General features: G+C 40.7%; 1 protein-coding gene across 12 annotated transcripts in view; it reads left to right on the plus strand.

Annotated features, from left to right (window-relative positions):
• Positions 1-18,413, plus strand: part of FBXO22 (F-box protein 22) — an 86,484-nt gene that overhangs the window by 9,468 nt on the left and 58,603 nt on the right. For all 12 annotated transcript variants that reach the window (XR_011425017.1, XR_011425018.1, XR_002811529.2 and 9 more), the window contains exon 5: positions 8,714-8,878. Coding sequence is in view for 5 of the 12 variants with exons in the window: in XM_070232959.1 (XP_070089060.1) it covers positions 8,714-8,878 (165 nt within the window). In the remaining 7 variants the exon portion in view is untranslated. The remainder of the gene's footprint in view (positions 1-8,713; positions 8,879-18,413) is intronic.

Genomic DNA, 18,413 nt, shown 5'->3' on the forward strand with positions numbered 1-18,413 from the left:
TTTGATTTTAGCCATTCCAGTGGGTGTGAAGAGGCTTCTTAGGGTGGTTTTAATTTGAATTACTCTAGTAACTAAATATGTTGAGCACGTTTTCATCTGTTTATTGGCTGTTTGTGTATCTGCTTTTGTGAAGTATCCAAGTCTTTTACTGATTTTTTTCTTGGATTGTTTTCCTTTTGTTACTGAGTTGCAGCTGTAGTTGATATATTCTTAGACAAGACCTTTATCAGGTATAGGTGTTGTAAATATTTTCTCTCAGCCTGTTGCTCTCTTTCCATTTTCTTAACAGTGTCTTTTGATGAGCAGTAGACTTTTATTTTGGTGACATCCAGTTTATTTTCTTTTATGGTTAATGTTTTTTGTGTCCTCTCCAAGAAATCTTTGCCTACCCCATGGTCACAAAGAGATTCTCCTATGTCTTCTTCTATAAACTGTATAGTTTTAGCTCTTAGATTTAGTTCTCTGACCTAACTTGAATTAATTTTTGTGTATGATGTAAGATAGGGAGGGGTCCAAGGTTAAATTTTTTTCACACGTTTATCCACTTATTCATTACCATTTATTGAAGACTTTTCTTTCCTCACTAAATTGTCTCAGCATCTTTGTCAAAAATAATTGTTATGTTGCTGGGTGTGTTTCTATATTTAGCTCTGTTCCATTGACTGATTTGTTTGTCCTTAAGCCAGTGCCATTTTACTCTACGTCTTGATGTTCTTTTTAAAAACTGACAACCGTAGATCTTGGTGTTCTGTTTTTTAAAATTGCTTTGACTGTCTAGGTCCTTTGCATTTCTACATATATTTTAGAATCAGCGTGTCAGTTTCTATAAAAAGCCTGTTAGGATTTATTCAGGTTGTCTTGAAGCCTGCTATGGAAATTCTAAAAATTGCTTTTATGTTTTGATGTTTTTTGTGGGAGAATGGGACCTTATAATAAACTCTGAAATTTTATTTTCCTGTTTTTAATTAGAATATGTTGTCTGAGGTTTGATTTGATTCTGAAATTTTCTCTTTGAGTATTAGTTTTTCATTTTGCCCTAGCTTTGGTTTCTAAAAGGCTTAACATTGTTTTTTAAAGAGTTTATTTCTTCTTTACTCTAGTAGTAGTCATTTATGTTAAAAAAAAAAGAAAAATTATAAGATACAGGTAAGCAAAAAAGAAAACAATTAAGCACCTTTAAGCACTATAGAGTACACCACCCTATTAATGTTATGATGCATGACCTTCCAGACTTTCAATATATAGCAGTATACATGGATATATATGAATACACACACGTGTGTGTGTGTGTGTGTGTGTGTGTATGTGTACTTTATATAATTGCCAAATATTTTTAGGATATTTTTTAAAAATTTTTATTGAAATTATGATAGTTTACAACCTTGTAAAATTTCAGTTGTACATTATTGTCGGTTGTGTTGTAGGTACACCACTTCACCCTTAAAGCCCACTCCCCATCCCCCCTTACCCCTGGTAACCACTCATCTATTCTCTTTGTCTACATGTTTAACTTCCACATATGAGTGGAGTCATACAGAGATTGTCTTTCTCTATCTGGCTTATTTCACTTAACGTAATACCCTCAAGGTCCATCCATGTTGTTGTGAATGGGATGATTTTATCCTTTTCTATGGCTGAGTAGTATTCCATTGTATGTATATACCATATCTTCTTTATCCATTCATCAGTTGATGGGCACTTAGGTTGCTTCCACGTCTTGGCTGTTGTAAATAATGCTGCAATGAACATAGGGGTGCATGGCACTTTTGGAATTGCTGATTTCAAGTCCTTTGGATAGATACCCAGTAGTGGGATGGCTGTGTCATATGGTGTTTCTATTTTTAATTTTTTGAGGAATCTCCATACTGTTTTCCATAGTGGCTGTACCAGTTTTCATTCCCACCAGCAGTACATGAGGGTTCCTTTTTCTCCACAACCTCTCCAACACTTGTTACTTTTTGTTTTGGTTATTTTTGCTGTTCTAACAGGTGTTAGGTGATAGTGTAGTTTTGATTTGCATTTCCCTGATGATCAGTGATGATGAACATCTTTTCATGTGCCTATTGGCCGTCCATATATCTTTGGAGAAATGTCTGTTCATGTCTCCTGCCCATTTTTTGATTGGGTTGTTTGATTTTTTGTTGTTGAGCTGTGTGAGTTCTTTATATATTACGGAGATTAATCCTTTGTCAGATATATGACTTGCAAATATTTTTTCCCAATTAGTGGTTTTTTTTTTGTTTCAATCCTGTTTTCCCTTGCCTTGAAGAAGCTCTTTAATGATGAAGTCCCATTTGTTTATTCTTTCTATTGTTTCCCTTGTCTGAGAAGACATGGTGTCTGAAAAGATCCCTTTAATACTGATGTCAAAGAGTGTACTGCCTATATTTTCTTCTAGAAGCCTTATGGTCTAAGGTCTTAGCTTTAGGTCTTTGATCCACCTTGAGTTTATTTTTGGGAGTGGTGAAAAAAGAATGGTCAATTTTCATTCTTTGGCATGTGGCTGTCCAGTTTTCCCAGCACTATTTGTTGAAGAGACTTTCTTTTCTCCATTGTATGCCCTCGGCTCCTTTGTCGAAGATTAGCTGTCTATAGATGGGTGGTTTTCTTTCTGGGCTTTCAATTCTGTTCCATTGATCTGTGCACCTGTTTTTGTACCAGTGCCATGCTGTTTTGATTATTGTAGCTTTGTAGTATGTTTTGAAGTCAGGGATTGTGATGCACCAGCTTTGTTCTTGTTTCTCAGGATTGTTTTAGCAATTTGGGGTCTTTTGTTGCCCCATGTGAATTTTAGGATTCTTTGTTCTATTTCTGTAAAGAATGTCATTGGCATTCTGATTGGGATTGCATTGAATCTGTAGATTGCTTTGGGTAGTATGGACATTTTAACTATGTTTATTCTTCCAATCCATGTGCATGAAATATCTTTCCATTTCTTTATGTTGTCATAGATTTCTTTCAATAATGTCTTGTAGTTTTCAGTGTGTAAGTTTCATGTCCTTGGTTAAATTTATTCCTAGATACTTTATTCTTTTTGTTGCAATTGTAAATGAGATTGTATTCTTGACTTCTCTTTCTTCTAGTTTGTTGTTAGAGTATAGAAGTGCAAATGATTTTTCTAAGTTGATTTTGTACTCTGACACTGTGCTGTAGTTGTTGATTATTTCTAGTAGTTTTCTAATGGATTTTTTAGGGTTCTCTATGTCTAGAATCATGTCATCTGCAAACAGCAAGAGTTGCACTTCTTCCTTTTCAATTTGGATACCCTTTTATTTCTTTTTCTTGCCTAATTGCTCTGGCCAAAACCTCCAGTACTATGTTGAATAAGAGTGGTGAGAGTGGCCATCCTTGTCTTGTTCCTATTCTCAGAGGGATGGCTTTCAATTTTTCCTCATTGAGTATGATGTTGACTGTATAAGGTTTGTCATATATGTCCTTTATTATGTTGAGGTACTTTCCTTTTATACCCATTTTATTGAGAGATTTTTATCATAAATGGATGTTGGATCTTGTCAGATGTTTTCTCTGTATCTATTGAGATGATCGTGTGTGATTTTTATTCCTCATTTTGTTAATGTGGTGTATCACACTGATTGATTTGCAGATGTTGAACCATCCCTGGGTCCCTGGTATAAATTCCACTTGATCATGGTGTATGGTCCTTTTAATGTATTGCTGTGTTCAGGTCACCGATATTTTGTTGAGGATTTTTGCATCTATATTCATCAGCAGTATTGGCCTATAATTTTCCTTCTTTGTGTCGTCCTTGTCTGGATGTGGTATCAGGATGATGTTGGCCTCGTAGAATGAGTTAGGAAGCATTCTTTTTCAATTTTATGGAATAGTTTGAGAAAGATAAGTATTAAATCTTTGTTGCATGTTTGGTAGAATTCTCCAGAGAAGCCATCTGGTCCTGGATTTTTATTTTTTGGGAGGTTTTTATTACTGCTTCAGTCTCTTTACTTGTGATTGGTCTATTCAGATTCTCTGCTGCTTCTTGATTCAGTTTTGGAAGGTTGTATGAGTCTAAGAATTTATCCAATTCTTCAGGTTCTCCAATTTGTTGGTATATAGTTTTTCATAGTATTCTCTTATAATCCTGTGTATTTCTGTGGTATCCAGTGTAATTTCTCCTCTTTTATTTCTAATTTTATTTGTTTGAGCCTTCTCTCTTTTTTTCTTAGTGAGTCTGGCTAAGGGTTTGTCAATTTTGTTTACCCTCTCAAAGAACCAGGTCTTAGTTTCATTGATCCTTTCTACTGTTTTTTTGGTTTTGATTTCATTTATTTCTGCTCTAATTTTTGGTATTTCCCTCCTTCTGCTCACTTTGGGCTTCATTTGTTCTTCTTTTTCTAGTTCTCTTAGGTGTAGTTTAAGATTATTTATTTGAGATTTTTCTTGTTTGTTAAGGTGTGCCTGTATTGCTATGAATTTCCCTCTTAGAAATGCTTTTGCTGCATCCCATAAAAATTGGTATGATGTATTTTCATTTTCATTTGTCTAGATATCTTTGATTTCTCCTTTGATTTCTTCACTGATCCAGTAGTTGTTCATTAGCATGCTGTTTAGTCTTTACATATTTGTGACCTTCCCAGCTCTTTTCTTGTAGTTGATTTCTAGTTTCATAGCATTATGGTCAGAAAAGATGCTTGATATGATTTCAGTCTTCTTAAATTTGTTGAGGCTTGCCTTGTTTCCTAACATATGGTCTGTCTTTGAGAATGCTCCGTGTGCATTTGAGAAGAATGTGTTCCGTTGTTTTTGGATGGAGTGTTCTATATATCTCTGTTAAATCCATCTGGTCTAGTTTTTCGTCTAATTCCGTTATTTCCTTGCTGACTTTCTGTCTGGATGATCTATCCATTGATGTAAGTGGGATGTTTAGGTCTCCTACTATTATTGTGTTGCTGTTAATTTCTTCCTTTAGGTTTGTTAATAGTTTATGTACTTTGGTGCTCCTGTGTTGGTGCATATATATTCATAAGTGTCATGTCCTGTTGGTGGAGTGTCCCTTTTATCATTTTATACTGTCCCTCTTTGTCTCTCATTGCCTTTTTTATCTTGAAGTCTGCTTTGTCTAAGTATGGCAACACCTGCTTTCTTTTGTTTGCCATTAGCTTGGAGTATCATCTTCCATCCCTTCGCTCTGAGCCTGTGTTTGTCTTTAGAGCTGAGATGTGTTTCCTGGAGGCAGCATACTGTTGGGTCTTGTTTTTTAATCCATTCAGTCACTCTGTCTTTTGATTGGAGAATTCCACTTAAATTTAGAGGGATTATTGGTATATGAGGGCTGCCATTTTATCTCTTGTTTTCTGGTTGTTGTCTATTTCCCTTGTTTCTCTTCCTCTGTATTTCTTTTTCTTTTTTTCCTTCTTCTTCCCAAAACCCCCCAGTACATAGTTGTATATTCTTGTTGAGTTCCTCTGGCTGTGCTGTGTGTGATGTTGCCTGAGCATGGCCTGATGAGTGGTGCCATGTCCACGCCTGGGATCTGAACCAGTGGAACCCTCGGCCGGTGAAGCGGAGTGTGCAAACTTAACTACTTGGCCAGCAGGCTGGCCCTGGTTTTTTGTTTTTTGGGGGTTTTTTTTTTGAAGAAGATTGGTCCTGAGCTAACATCTGTTGCCAATCTTCCTCTTTTTTGCTTGAGGAAGATTGTCGCTGAGCTAACATCTCTGCCAGTCTTACTCTATTTTATGTGTGATGCTGCCACAGCATGGCCTGACGTGCAGTGGTAGGTCTACACCCAGGATCTGAACCTGCGAACCGTAGGCTGCACAAGTGGAGTGTGCACAGTTAACCACTGTGCCACCAGGCCAGCCCCTCCTGTGTATCTCTGACTGCCATTTCAGTTTGGTGATTTTCTGTGATGGTTTGGTCAGTTTTCTCTTTATCATTTGTGTCTCTCTTCTGATTTTTTGTAGTGGTTACCATGAGGTTTGTATAACAGATCTTATAGATGAGATACTCTGTTTTCTGATAGTCTCTTATTACCATTAGCCTAATCAGGTTCCATCTCTTTCCTCCTCCCTGTCTAAATTATTGTTGTCACAAATTATTCAGTTTTGTGTTGTGAGTTTGTGATTAAAATGAAGTGTTTATAGTTTTGTTTTGTTTTTTTTTGCTGAGGTAGATTAGCCCTGAGCTAACATCTGTGCCAGTCTTCCTCCACTTTTTATATGTGGGTTTCCCTGACGGTGTGGGTTGCCAAAGCGGAGTGTGCCAAACTTAACCACTATGCCAAGGTGCCAGACCCCTGTTTTATAGTTATTTGTGATGCTTTCCTTCCCTTTATCTTTTTTTTTTGCATAGATTGGCACCTGAGCTAACGACGGTTGCCAGTCTTGTTTTCTTTTTTCCTTCTTCTTCTCCCCAAAGCCCCCCAGTTTATAGTTGTGTATTCTAGTTGTGAGTGCCTCTGGTTGCGCTATGTGGGACACCGCCTCAACACAGCCTGATGAGCGGTGCTATGTCTGCATCCAGGATCCAAACCAGTGAAACCCTGAGCCGCCAAAGTGGAGCACATGAACTTAATCACTCGGCCTTGTGGCTGGCCCCCTTCCCTTTATCTTTAATGTTATAACTAAGTCTTCTGATAGAGAGCTGCAGCTTTCTGGTTTTGTCTGTCTATTTATCTCCTTGCTCAAAGCTTTGTAAACCCTTTCCTTTTAGTTTCAAGTATGAGGGCCTTCTTGATCATCTCTTGGGGGTGGGGAGTAGTCTTGTGGTGATGAACTCCCTCAGCTTTTGTTTATCGGGGAAAGTTTTTTATTTCTCCATCATATCTGAAGGATATTTTCACTGGATAGAGTATTCTTGGCTGAAAGTTTTTGTTCTTCAGTATTTTTAATATATCATTCCAGTCTCTCCTAGCCTGTAAGTTTTCTGCTGATAAATCCACTGAAAGCCTGATAGGGGTTTCTTTGTATGTTATTTTCTTCTGCCTTGCTACCCTTAGTATTTTTTCTGTCATTGACTTTTGCCGGTTTTACTACTATATGCCTTGGAGAAGGTCTTTTTGCGTTGATGTAGGTGGGAGTTCTGTTAGCTTCATTTACTTATAATTCCAGTTCCTTCCTCAGACATTCTCAGCTATTATTTTTTTGAACAAGTTCTCTGTTCCTTTCTCCCACTCTTCTTGCTCTGGAATACCTATAATCTTTACGTTGCATTTCCTAATTGAGTTGGATACTTTTCTGAGAATTTCTTAATTTTTTTTTCATCTTAGGTTCTCTCCCCTCCTCCACCTGAAGCATTTCTATATTTCTGTCCTCTAAATTACTAATTCTGTCATCCATAATGTCGACTCTGGTTTTTAAGGATCCTAGATTGCTTTTTATCTTACTCATTGTGTTCTTCATCTCCAGCATTTCTGTTTGGCTTTTTTAGAGTTTCATTCTCTTTTGTGAAGAACTCCTTGTGCTCAATAATTTTATTCCTGAGTTCATTGAACTGTTTTTCTGAGTTTTCTTGTAATTTGTTGAGTTTCTTTATGGTAACTATTTTGAATTCTCTGTCATTTAGATTGTAAATTTCTGTGTCATCAGGATTGGTTTCTCTCATTTTCCTTATGATCTGGAGTTTTGATGTATTTCTTCATGGGGTCTGATGGAGTGGACTTTTGCTGGTGCATAGTGGTAGTGTCTGGTTGTAGATTCTGCCTGCCACCACTTTGCGGGGGTGGGGGAGGGCGGGCAGGAGCTGTGTTTTCTGAAACTACCGTGTCCACTGGAAGCTGTGCTGGTAGGGCTTGTCTGTGTTTGCTGGCTACTACTGCTTGGTGGGTCCCACACACAGCTGCTGCAGATGCTCTGGTGCGGGTCTGCTGCCCCAAACGACTGGCTGAGCTGATGCGCTAGGTGGAGGGGGAGGAGACCAGTGCTTTTTTTCACATGTTCACACATGCTCTGCACTCAGTGGTGGCCCACCTGGGCTGCTGGGCTTGGTAGGAGCACACATGTGGTGACCTAGCCACCTTGGAATGGAGCATTCCCTTGGGCTGGGATGCAACTCTGAGAACACTCTGAAAGCGTTCATGTGGAGGCCTGCTTGCTACTCCGTCTCCTCCCAGGGTTGTGCACCGGCAGCTGTGTGAGGTCCTGCACTGCAGATCGCTCCTGCTGGGGATGGGGAGGAGATCCGCTTACTTACTTCCACTGCTTCCTGGGGATCCAGCATCCCCACCTTCAGACTTATGGCTGCCTGGATCTCTTAGACATCCTGTTATGTTTTGTGGGTGTCCTCTGTTGGCTAATGAATGTCCTTTTGATTGTATCTTAGTGGGGAGAGGCTGTGGGAACAGTTCACTCTGCCATGATGCTGACATCATTACCCCCCCAACTTTTTATTTAGAAGATCTTCAAACTTACAGAATAGTTAAAAGAATGATAGAATAGTACAGTCAACCCTCTTACACCCTTCATCTAGATTCACCAATTTAAAAAATTATGCAACATTTGCCTTTTCTGTCTTTGTTTATAAAAATGTTTCTTTCTGAACCATTTGAAAGTAAATGTCAGACATCATGATACTATACTCATAGAAATTTCAAAGCTGAAAAACTTTCACTCAGATAATGGTCTGTTAGCTTGTTGATTATCTTAGTAACCCAAACTGTAGTTATCTAGGTGGTACTGTCTAATGTACAGTGTTACCAAATGAAACTTCAGTTTTTATCGAATCTGTTTATGAAACTGTTAAACTGTTTTTCTAGTGACTCCAATGGGATCATGTAGCAATCGACCTCAGGAAATTGAAATTGGAGAATCTGGTTTTGCTCTGTTATTCCCTCAAATTGAAGGAGTGAAAATACAACCTTTTCATTTTATTAAGGATCCAAAGAATTTAACATTAGAAAGACATCAACTCACTGAAGTAGGTAAGTTACTGTTGTTTACCATTAATTGCCCATCTTGTTGATTGATTTTGTTTGTTCCTTTGAGAGTCTGAATTAAGTACACATGTTACTGGAGATGTGGATGAATTCAAACTAGTGATTAACAGAAGCTAGTGTGGTACATTTTTGGTAGAATTGATTTACTTTATAAATTATTTTACTTACATCAAAGCTTGAGAGAACCAGAGAAGAATATTTTTCCTTGACTATTCTGTTGACAATAAAGTCATTTGTGTTTAATTCTTAATTTTGAATCACTTCTTCGAATGTTTTCTTATCATTTTTCCCTATTTTTGTTTTTTGAAGCTGAAAAGTTTTTTAAAGCTTTTATTTCCTTTTTACATCAGCGATAAGCATTTATTATAAAACAATTTTTTTAGAAGATACAGGTTAGTTATATGTTGACTAATTTGAAAGATGGGAATGAGTATAGTGAACTTGGTGATAAGTTCTAGGAATGGTATAAATTAAAGCAGAGTATATTAAAAGTCTATTAAAGGTTTACTAGGACATGCCAGAAAGAAGCAGCTTGGCTAGAGTAGACAGGTCATGAGAGGTTGGCTTAGTTTCTAAGCTCTGATAAGAAAGCTTAATTTAATACGGTAAGCAACAAACTAGTTACTCACAGCAGTCTATCTTTATCTACATCTGCAATTGAACTAATTGGGGTTAACTCATGAAAAAAGTCACTGTTGGCATAAAAAATATTCAGTGGTGACCTCTTGTTTTTGCATAGATCAGCCAACCTGTAGAGATAAAGTGAACTCATCGGGAATAAAAAATGCTATAGCAGAAAAGGGAAAATTTGTGATTGGTTTACTGATTAGAGGGAAAAAAAGGAGTATACAGGTTGAAACTGGCGTATACATCTGCTCCTTATAATGCAATAAAAGAGTGAGATGGGAGGGAAAGCACAGAGCAGGAGTAGGCATTGGTGGCAAAAACTGGCAGCCACGAGCAGCAGGCCTCTTGATGATGTGGAAGAGCGTGGGCAGGTACAGGTAGAGCATGGCAGGTTTCACAGTCAGTCTGTCGTGCGAGGCAGGAAGTGTGGCTATTACGAATGCAGGCTTGTAGCTGCCCTAGTTCTGCTGCTTTCTAACTTTGTAGTTTAGGACAAGTTCCTTTTCTGAGCATGTTTTCTCATCTATAAAGTAGAAATAACTAACTTACAGAGTTGTGAGCATTACATGAAATGGCTTATGTAAAGCACTTAGCAAAGTACCTTCCTCAGTAGATGGTAGGCAGATGGCTAATGCTGGCCTCTGTACCTTAGGCAGGCTTCACAGTGGCTCACTGGGCTGATCTCTCTGCAGCGTGGCCTTGTGGTCTGTGGAGGAATAGACTGAGGGAGGGTTGATATGTAGCTCAGGAAGGACATTCAGTGGAAAGGCAGTGAAGGTCTTGGGTGTTCTTATCCCACTCAGCAGTAGCACACCAGAGGAGCATGCACATGCCTTTGCTGATGGTGACAGTTAATGATGGCTAACATTTGCTGAGACCTTCTAAGCAGGGTACTGTGCTATGTGCTATTTCTAATCTTCACCATAGGTATGCCAGGGAGAACTTACCAAGGTATATTGTTGATGAGGAAGCTAAACTCTGATGGAAGTAGAGAGCTAAGGCTCTGAGTTCAGAGTACACAAACAGAAAACCAGAGTTAGCTGTCTTGTTAAAGCTGCCCCAAATCAAGGATGCTACACTTCCTCTAAGGAAAACTTCAGATGATGCCTTTTAAACTGACCCAGTGTTAAGTGTAAAGGCAAAAAAAATTTTAGGAGAAAATGTGGCTGTGTAGCCAAGCCAGAGTGACTTTGTTATATCATAATGAGATGTGATGGTGGAAGGCTAGCTGGAGCTAAAAGAAAGTTCAGCAAACTGGATAGCTCTCTTTTAGAATTGGTCAATTGGTTAGAAAATAGCAGATCTGAAACTCAAGGAGGAGTTGAGGCCAGAGATGTTAGTTTGAGAGCCATTTGCACATTGCCTTGCAGTCTGTCTGTAAAAGTGTCAACTGCCATTGAAGGCTTTGGAGAAAGCCAGTCCAGGGCAGCTAACTAAAGATTCTGGAAAAGATTCTGGAAAGGATTCCAGCAGCAAAGAAGGAAGAGGAGGAGATATGAATTGATGCTGACAAGAGGATGGCTATGTTCATTGGGTTCATGATACAGAAATTATACATTAATTTCATTCATCTTATTAAAAGGTCCCATAGGGTAAGAAAAATTAATTGCATGCAGATTTTGTCTCAGTGACATTCCAGCACGGGTGTGACAGATACATATGTAATTTTAACCCAAGTGAGAAAGTGAGATGTGCCCTAAGAGAGGTATGGGTAAATTGCTGTAGGGGTTCTGCTGGCCACAGGGAGAACGAGGAGGAGCAAGGCGGAGCAAGGCGCCTTCATGGAGCAAGTTGCATTTGTGGCTTTGAAGGATGAGAAGTATATGCGAGATAAGGATGAGTAACAGGATGGGCTGAAGGATTAGCAGAAAAACAGGCGCAGGGCCAGGTGATCAGTAGGGGAAATAGTAAAGAGTTAAGTTTTGCAACCAAAGGGTCTGTGAAGGGGATCATGGGAACAAAGGGTGGCTGCAGTGGGGCAAGGCTCGAGTGTAGTCAGTAAATGACAGGCTCTTCAGAGATGTCATTTGGGTAGTAGCGAATGTGACCCTCCATAGTGGGGAGATACTGGAAGCAGCGAGACCAGTTAGGAGCTCCCTGTAAGAGTCTAGGCAAGAAATAATACCAGGGTGTGAAGAGTGGGGAACTGATTGGAGAAAATTAGCAAATGACTAGATGTGAAAGAGAAGGGAGACTGAGGACTCAGTGATAACTCTGAGTTTTGAGCTGAGGACAGAAATAGTTGGAATGCTGAGACAGGAGGAACAGGATTGGGAAAAATCAAACTCCATTCGAGAAGCTTGTTTGGCCTTTGATTCAGTACTTTTGCTGAAGGTCATATGGCCAAACCTCTGTGCTGTCTTTCTTATCTGGAAGTGAGTCTGGTGCCTCTTGGGCGTCCTCTCTCCTCTGTCCTGTAGCTCCTTGGGAATCAGTGACTGAGGCCCTGACTGAAGGTAGATGCCTAGTTTTGTCAGTTTACAAGAAAAAAAACCAAATGTTGAGCAGAAGAAACCATCCATTCTGTGATAAAATATTTATTAGATTTGTTAGACCTTGTTTGCATTACAGAGCTAAGTATAGGAATTAGAAAACTAAAAGGAAAAACAGCCCCATGTTTATTCTGCTCTGTGAAGTGTTCTTATTGGTGTCCTTTCCTGAGCTGTTTGCTGTCCACAGTTTTGGCTTATTCCATTTCCATCCTGTTCATGGCCTTCTGGACGTTGAAGCTTCGCCTAGATTGAGATGACAATCTCTGTTCTTTCACATGCTATTTTGTGTCCTGATTTTCTGTATTTCTAAATTTGGACCCTTGTCTTTTATGTGCTCAAGAAGATGGAGGAATTTTAGGCAGGCGAGGAGTGAGTGGTTGGAGGCTATGGTATGGAACGTGCCTTCTACACAAGAATCCCAGCCTGTATTCCCCAAACAAATATCCGGAGCAACTTTTCTCTATGTTCTGTAACATTGGAAATCACCCTATTTGTGGTAATATTCCTCAGGGGTCAGCAAACTTTTTCTGGGGCCAGATAGTAAATATTTTAAGTTTTGCCAGCCATACAGTCTCAGTTGCATCTGTTCAGCCCTGTCATTGGAGTGCAAAGCAGCTGTAGACAATACATAAACCCTCAGCTGTGTTCTGATAAAACTTTATTTACAAAAGTAGGGCGCTGGATCTGGCCCGTGGACTGTGGTTTGTCTTCCCCTGTCTTAGAGCGCTAAGTCACAGTGACTGGAAGATCATATGTGAAAGCCCACAGTAAGCAAACACAGCAGCTTAGTTCTCCTATGAAACTGGCAGTACCTCTGAAGATAGGGACCTTGTGTTTGATAATTATAGTTTTCTAAACGTTGTATATAGGAAGTGTCATGATCTGACCCAGCATTATAGCACATATAATTTTATACACATACACACACTTTGTTATTACCAAAATGGTGCATTTTTTAAATGAGGCATATGTTGTTCTAAGGTCTTTTTGGTATCCTGTGTTAAAAATAGTCTCTGGAATGAAAAACAAAAATGGATAGGCCAGCACTTAATTTCTAAGGAGTGAAGGCAAAAATACCTCAGCAAAGTTTCTTAAAAAGCCAGTGTTGGTTTGTTCAGAAACTGCGTACATGCCATAGGCTGGTCCCTGGATGGGGCTCTAGCGACGTGTTGTTGGAGAGGACTCTGTTCCTGCCTCCTGGAGCTCCCCATCCAGCAGGATGGGCTGACTTTGAATTAAGTCTCGCAGATGTGCTAAGAGTTACCAGGAGAAGCACAGAGATGCTAGAAAACATAACCACGGGGCAAGGTCCCTCGGATGTGGAGAAGGGAGGAGTATTATAGGAGGTCTTTACCGTCTCTCCAAGTTACTGACAAAAATAGAGTGAGGTGGCCAAGAGATTGAAGGACAGGAAAAAGAAGGGCCTGATTACTCACCTTCAAGATTTGAGTGTTGTGGATTCACATGCTCATTTGTGAAGCCTAGAGAATTCCACTGTGTCGAGGAGCGGGGAGTGTGATGTCCCATGAAGCTGGAGAAGCAGGTTGGGGCCAGATCGTGCCTCGTAGGACATACTAAGGAATCTTACATATTTAAGGGCAGCAGGAAGCCAGGATTCTAAACAAAAAAGTGGCATAATCAGGTCTTCTGAAAATACCCCTCTGGCTGCGGTATGTTGATGGGTTTGGAGGAATACAAGAGTGGATGCAGGAAAAACAGGAGGCTGTTGTAGAGGTTAAGGCAAGAAGAGGTGACAAGTGGAATCACAGATTTTGAGGTGGAATCAACAGGATGTGGTGACTGATTAAAATGTTGGGTGTTGAGAATAAGGGAGGTGGTAGTGATGTCATCCAGGTTTCTGACCAGAAACCTGTGCGGTACCATCTCTTGAAGTCAGGAATAGACTGCGGGTGCAGCTTGGAAGAGTCAGATTATCAGTTCTGAGTTGGACATTTGAGTTGGGGACATTGATTAGATAGTTGGATATGTGAGTCTGGAGCTCAGGAGAATGGTCTGGACCAAAGATACACATTTGGGAATCATCAGGTATTAACGGTAATTGAAGCAAATAGGAACTAGTTCAGTAATTGGAGGGAGGGTAGGGGGTGGCCCAGCAGTTTCTGTTGCTTGTCCAGGGTCGATTCTGCTATAATACCATAACATCTCTCCCTTGTGCTTATGTTGAAGACTCCATTGAGACTCCTCAATTAAAGAGATTCTTCAGCAATTTTCTGACTCTTAAACAGTTCATTTGTAAATATAATCTTACATGGGGTGCCAACGTAAAAATAAAGCAGATAGAGCAGAGATGCTTAGGCTGAAGGTAGCGTGGAAAATCTAGAACTGAGGCGCATTTCCCCCCTGCCTCCCCCTGGGCACCTTTGGAACCCCATGCCCAGCAGAGCACAGTCTGTAATGGAGGGGAGGAGCCTCCCGCCCTGAGGATGGTCTGCACATCTTTCTTTAAGGCTTTGAATTATCCGGGAAAGTGGCTCTAGCATCAAAGCAGTGTCTGGCGGCCTGTGACCCCTCCCCTGCTACAGACTGGAGAAGGCAGCCTCAGGACTGCCAGTTGCTTAGAAGACGAGCGGGAGCTTCGGAGCCAGTGCTTTGTTCCCCTTTGAGACACTTGCCTCACACCTATGATTCTTTCTTCCTCTTATACAAATACATCCTTCTGACACTCTTCTAGGTAAAGCTCAAACCTATGACAGGGCCACTTGGGGCACGATTTTCTAGGTTTCAGTTTTATTTGTAGAAATTGACATTAGAAAAGATCTTCCACTGACTTTTACATTTGAGAGTCATGAGAGGAAGTCCTGAAGAATGCTCATGCATTTGCTCTTGGAAGGAGAGGAGTGGAAGTGCCTGTGTTTTTGCACAGCCCCATAGGCACCAGTTTCCTTTGGGGCGGCCCCTTCCTGGAGGGTGTGCTTATTACTTAGTCTGGTCTGAGTTGGGTCCTGTAACAGGGGTTGTAATTTGTATGTTGTAATGTGGATTTTGAAGACATTGAATCCTCCTGGACTTTCTAGGAGCTGAACAGCATAATGGGTAACTGTTGTGGGCATTAAATAAGTTAGTTTCTGTAAAGTGCTTAGAACAGTGCCTGCCCAAGTGCCATGTTTCTTGTTATGTTGGTGATCTTGTGATCTAGTCTGTGCGTTGTTAGGTCCCTTCTGCTTGCTGCTTTTTGGTCCTTCGACGACTCCTCTTGAACTCTGCCACCAACTGGGAGGGGTGAAAACTGAATTTTAATTATTTGTTAAGACAGATTCCAAAAAAAATTGAAAGACTAAGTTTTTAAATTATCTGGAGACTTCATAGAGAATCTTGAGGGGGCCACAGGCAGTGATCAGGTACAAGGCAGGGAAAAATGGTGCTAAAACCTAAGTGCTGGAACTCGCTCTGCTTTAGAAGCTGCCCAGCTCTTGAAAAACTCTTAAGTGACAAGAATGTGGTGCTGACATTCTATCACACTTTCCTGCCCTTTTTGGTGGACTTCACTCAGCTACAAGAGCAGAGTCCTAGAAAAGTCAAACTTTGAGAGGTCTTGTGGGGGCTTGCTCCCAGGTCACAGTGGTGGTGGAATATAGCCCCGGGCCGACATGCCCTCACCCTCAGCCCTCGTGCCACAGGCTCCATGTTCATGGAGCTGAATAATGTGTGGATCTTCTCTTTTTTTTAATCCCCTACCACATACACAGTGACACAGCTTCTCATTGTACAACATCAGAGCTATTTTTGGATGAGGTGCATCTCAAAAAGCATGACAGTTACATGAAATTCAGGGCAACGCAGGTGACCCCCAGCCAGTTTTGCGGGTGGGATGGAAGCTTTCTTTTTGCCCCTCTAAATTAGATGTTCACTTTGGATTCATTTGATTCAAGGGGAAATGTTGCCTTAAGCTTCATCATTCCGTTATTTGGTTAAACAAATCTAAATTGTGGTCAGGGCCCTCAGTTTAGCCAGAATGTGCTTTGTTTTCTCTCCTCTGTTGAGCCTTGCTGGGTGCCAAGCACCGGGGTTAGATGCTTCTTTATGACATTATCTTCTTTAATCATCACAACCACCCTTGAAACTTGCTCCTGTCCCACTTTTAGTCAAGTTGACGTGCTCAAAGTCACACAGCTGCAAGTGGTTGAGCCTGAGTTCCGACCCAGGTCTAACTCCGCAGGCCACGTCCTTACTGTGCTGACTTCATACTTACCTACCTCCCCTCGTGTAAAAAAGATAGGTGTGAAAATACAGGGAAGGAAGAGGTGCTCAAACCTAAGGGCTGGTGGGGAAAGGAGAACCCAGCTTTTGTCCATGAATTGTTCATGGTGTTAGTCTCTTACATAGGCATTTTCTTTGAAGTAGGTTTTCTACATTCATTTAGATTACATCACTTTCAGATAGGTCACAACAGTTGTCTTCAGAGTGGCTTCTCTAAAAAGAATAGAAATCTGAGCATGCATACCTAAAGCAGTCTGAGCCTGTCTTTGGAATAGTTCTTCATAGTTGGCTTTCCTGAATCTGACATTAGTCTTGGAGTCTAGATTTTATTTTTTTTCTTTTTTCCTTTTAACCTTCCAGCTTGATCCTAGCTGTAATGAATTCACATTCTGCCTTACTTGAAAATGAATTTAAGGCAGCTTGTAAAGATACATACAATATCAGTGGAGGAATTCTGAATTGAGAGACATGTGTAGGAGGAATATAGTAAAGCCCAGGCTGAGGGTAGTACGTGAAATGCATACCGTCAACATTTGCTAGAGGTGGTCCACAGGTGTGGCTGTTCCAGGGCGTGAGAAGACAGCTCTTCCCTGTTTTCTGATAACTGAGATCAGTTCTTCTAGTGGATCCGCAGTGCCCTTATAGTGAATAGACTGAATTTTTTAAGCTGTTTCTGATTACGTCACTCTGAACACCAGTGGCATCGCCCAAATATGACTCAGTAAAAGCAGTTGTAGGGTCCAAACCAATGAGGTCTGGTTACTGAGCGCTTTGCTTAATCGAAGAATATTTAGAACCACCAAAGGAATGGATGGCCCACATGTTGTTTAGGCACTCAGTCTGACTGATTAGCTCTCACAGCTGGATTTCAAGTAGTAATGAACTGGAGATTGCACCTTTTCGTAGGTGTGCTGGTTGAGTAGTCGTCTGCCCAAGCAGCAGCTGAGCTGGGGATATGGCCCGTGTGCTTTCTTGAAGTTGAAAGACCTAAGATACTTGTCCTATTATCTGTCCTATGTCCCCACTGAGGTGAACTGAGGCAAGGCTGAAGGTAGTATCAGAATTTATCTGAGAAGGAACTGGGTGCTCGTTGTCGTAGGTGTGTGTCTTAGGCCTCTGTTTGGCAAGGAGTTTGAGTTGCACTTTCCTTCTTTTAACACACCTGAAGCTCCAGGTGTCTGTTGGTTAAATACAGATCCATCTGCTCTGTCAGGCAACCAGCCTGGGCTAAGGTGGATTTGTTCTCTATAGATTTTAGTGTGTGTGGTTCCACTTTAGAACAGTACCATTGGGGGAAGATGTTGAAAGCACTGGGTATGTGTTTGTTAAATCACTGAGGGTGGTACCTTTAGATATTCCAACGAAAATATTTAGTAGACAATTGTAAGAAGGTCTAGAGCTTAGAAAACTGTAGGAAAGGTAGAGATTTCGAAGTTTTTAGGTTTCTAAAACTGAAAACTCTTCAGGAGATGTGGATTTTAATCTAGAGTCTGCTATGATACTGTCCTGGGCTAGTCACTTTTCCGGGATTAGCAGCTCTTATTTGTAAAATAAGACTAGACTGTTGATCCCACAGCCCTCTTGCAACTCTGAAAAGTCATTCTAAAAAAGAGAAAACAGGGGCCGGCCCAGTGGTGCAGCAGTTAAGTTCACACATTCCACTTCCGCGGCCCCGGGGTTCACCAGTTCGGATCCCGGGTGCAAACATGGCACTGCTTGGCAAGCTGTGCTGTGGTAGGCGTCTCACATATAGAGTAGAGGAAGATGGGCACGGATGTTAGCTCAGGGCCAGTCTTCCTCAGCAAAAAGAGGAGGATTGGCAGCAGTTATCTCAGGGCTAATCTTCCTCAAAAAAAAAAAAAGAAAAAACGTTCTCTCAAAATTTGCTAGGCAGGTCTGTGTGGGGAAAAAAAAGACCCTCTAGTAATGGTTTAGGGTATATGGTGTCATGAAAGTACTGGATTTGTATATTAACATCCTTTTCACTCTCCAAATCAGTGATTTACTGTGTAGGGAATTAGAAATGGACCAGAGACAGTTTCCCTGGATAAGTCATTATTTGGTGTTAATAATTGGTCCTTCACCCCCACTCCAGTTTCCTTAAGTGAGCCTTGTTTCTAACCTTCACCTTAGGTCTGTCAAGATGGAAGTCATGTGGCTGAGTCAGTGGAAATGTGAGCATG

Source organism: Equus caballus, chromosome 1 (assembly GCF_041296265.1).
Source record: "Equus caballus isolate H_3958 breed thoroughbred chromosome 1, TB-T2T, whole genome shotgun sequence".
In the NCBI taxonomy this organism is placed as follows: domain Eukaryota; kingdom Metazoa; phylum Chordata; class Mammalia; order Perissodactyla; family Equidae; genus Equus; species Equus caballus.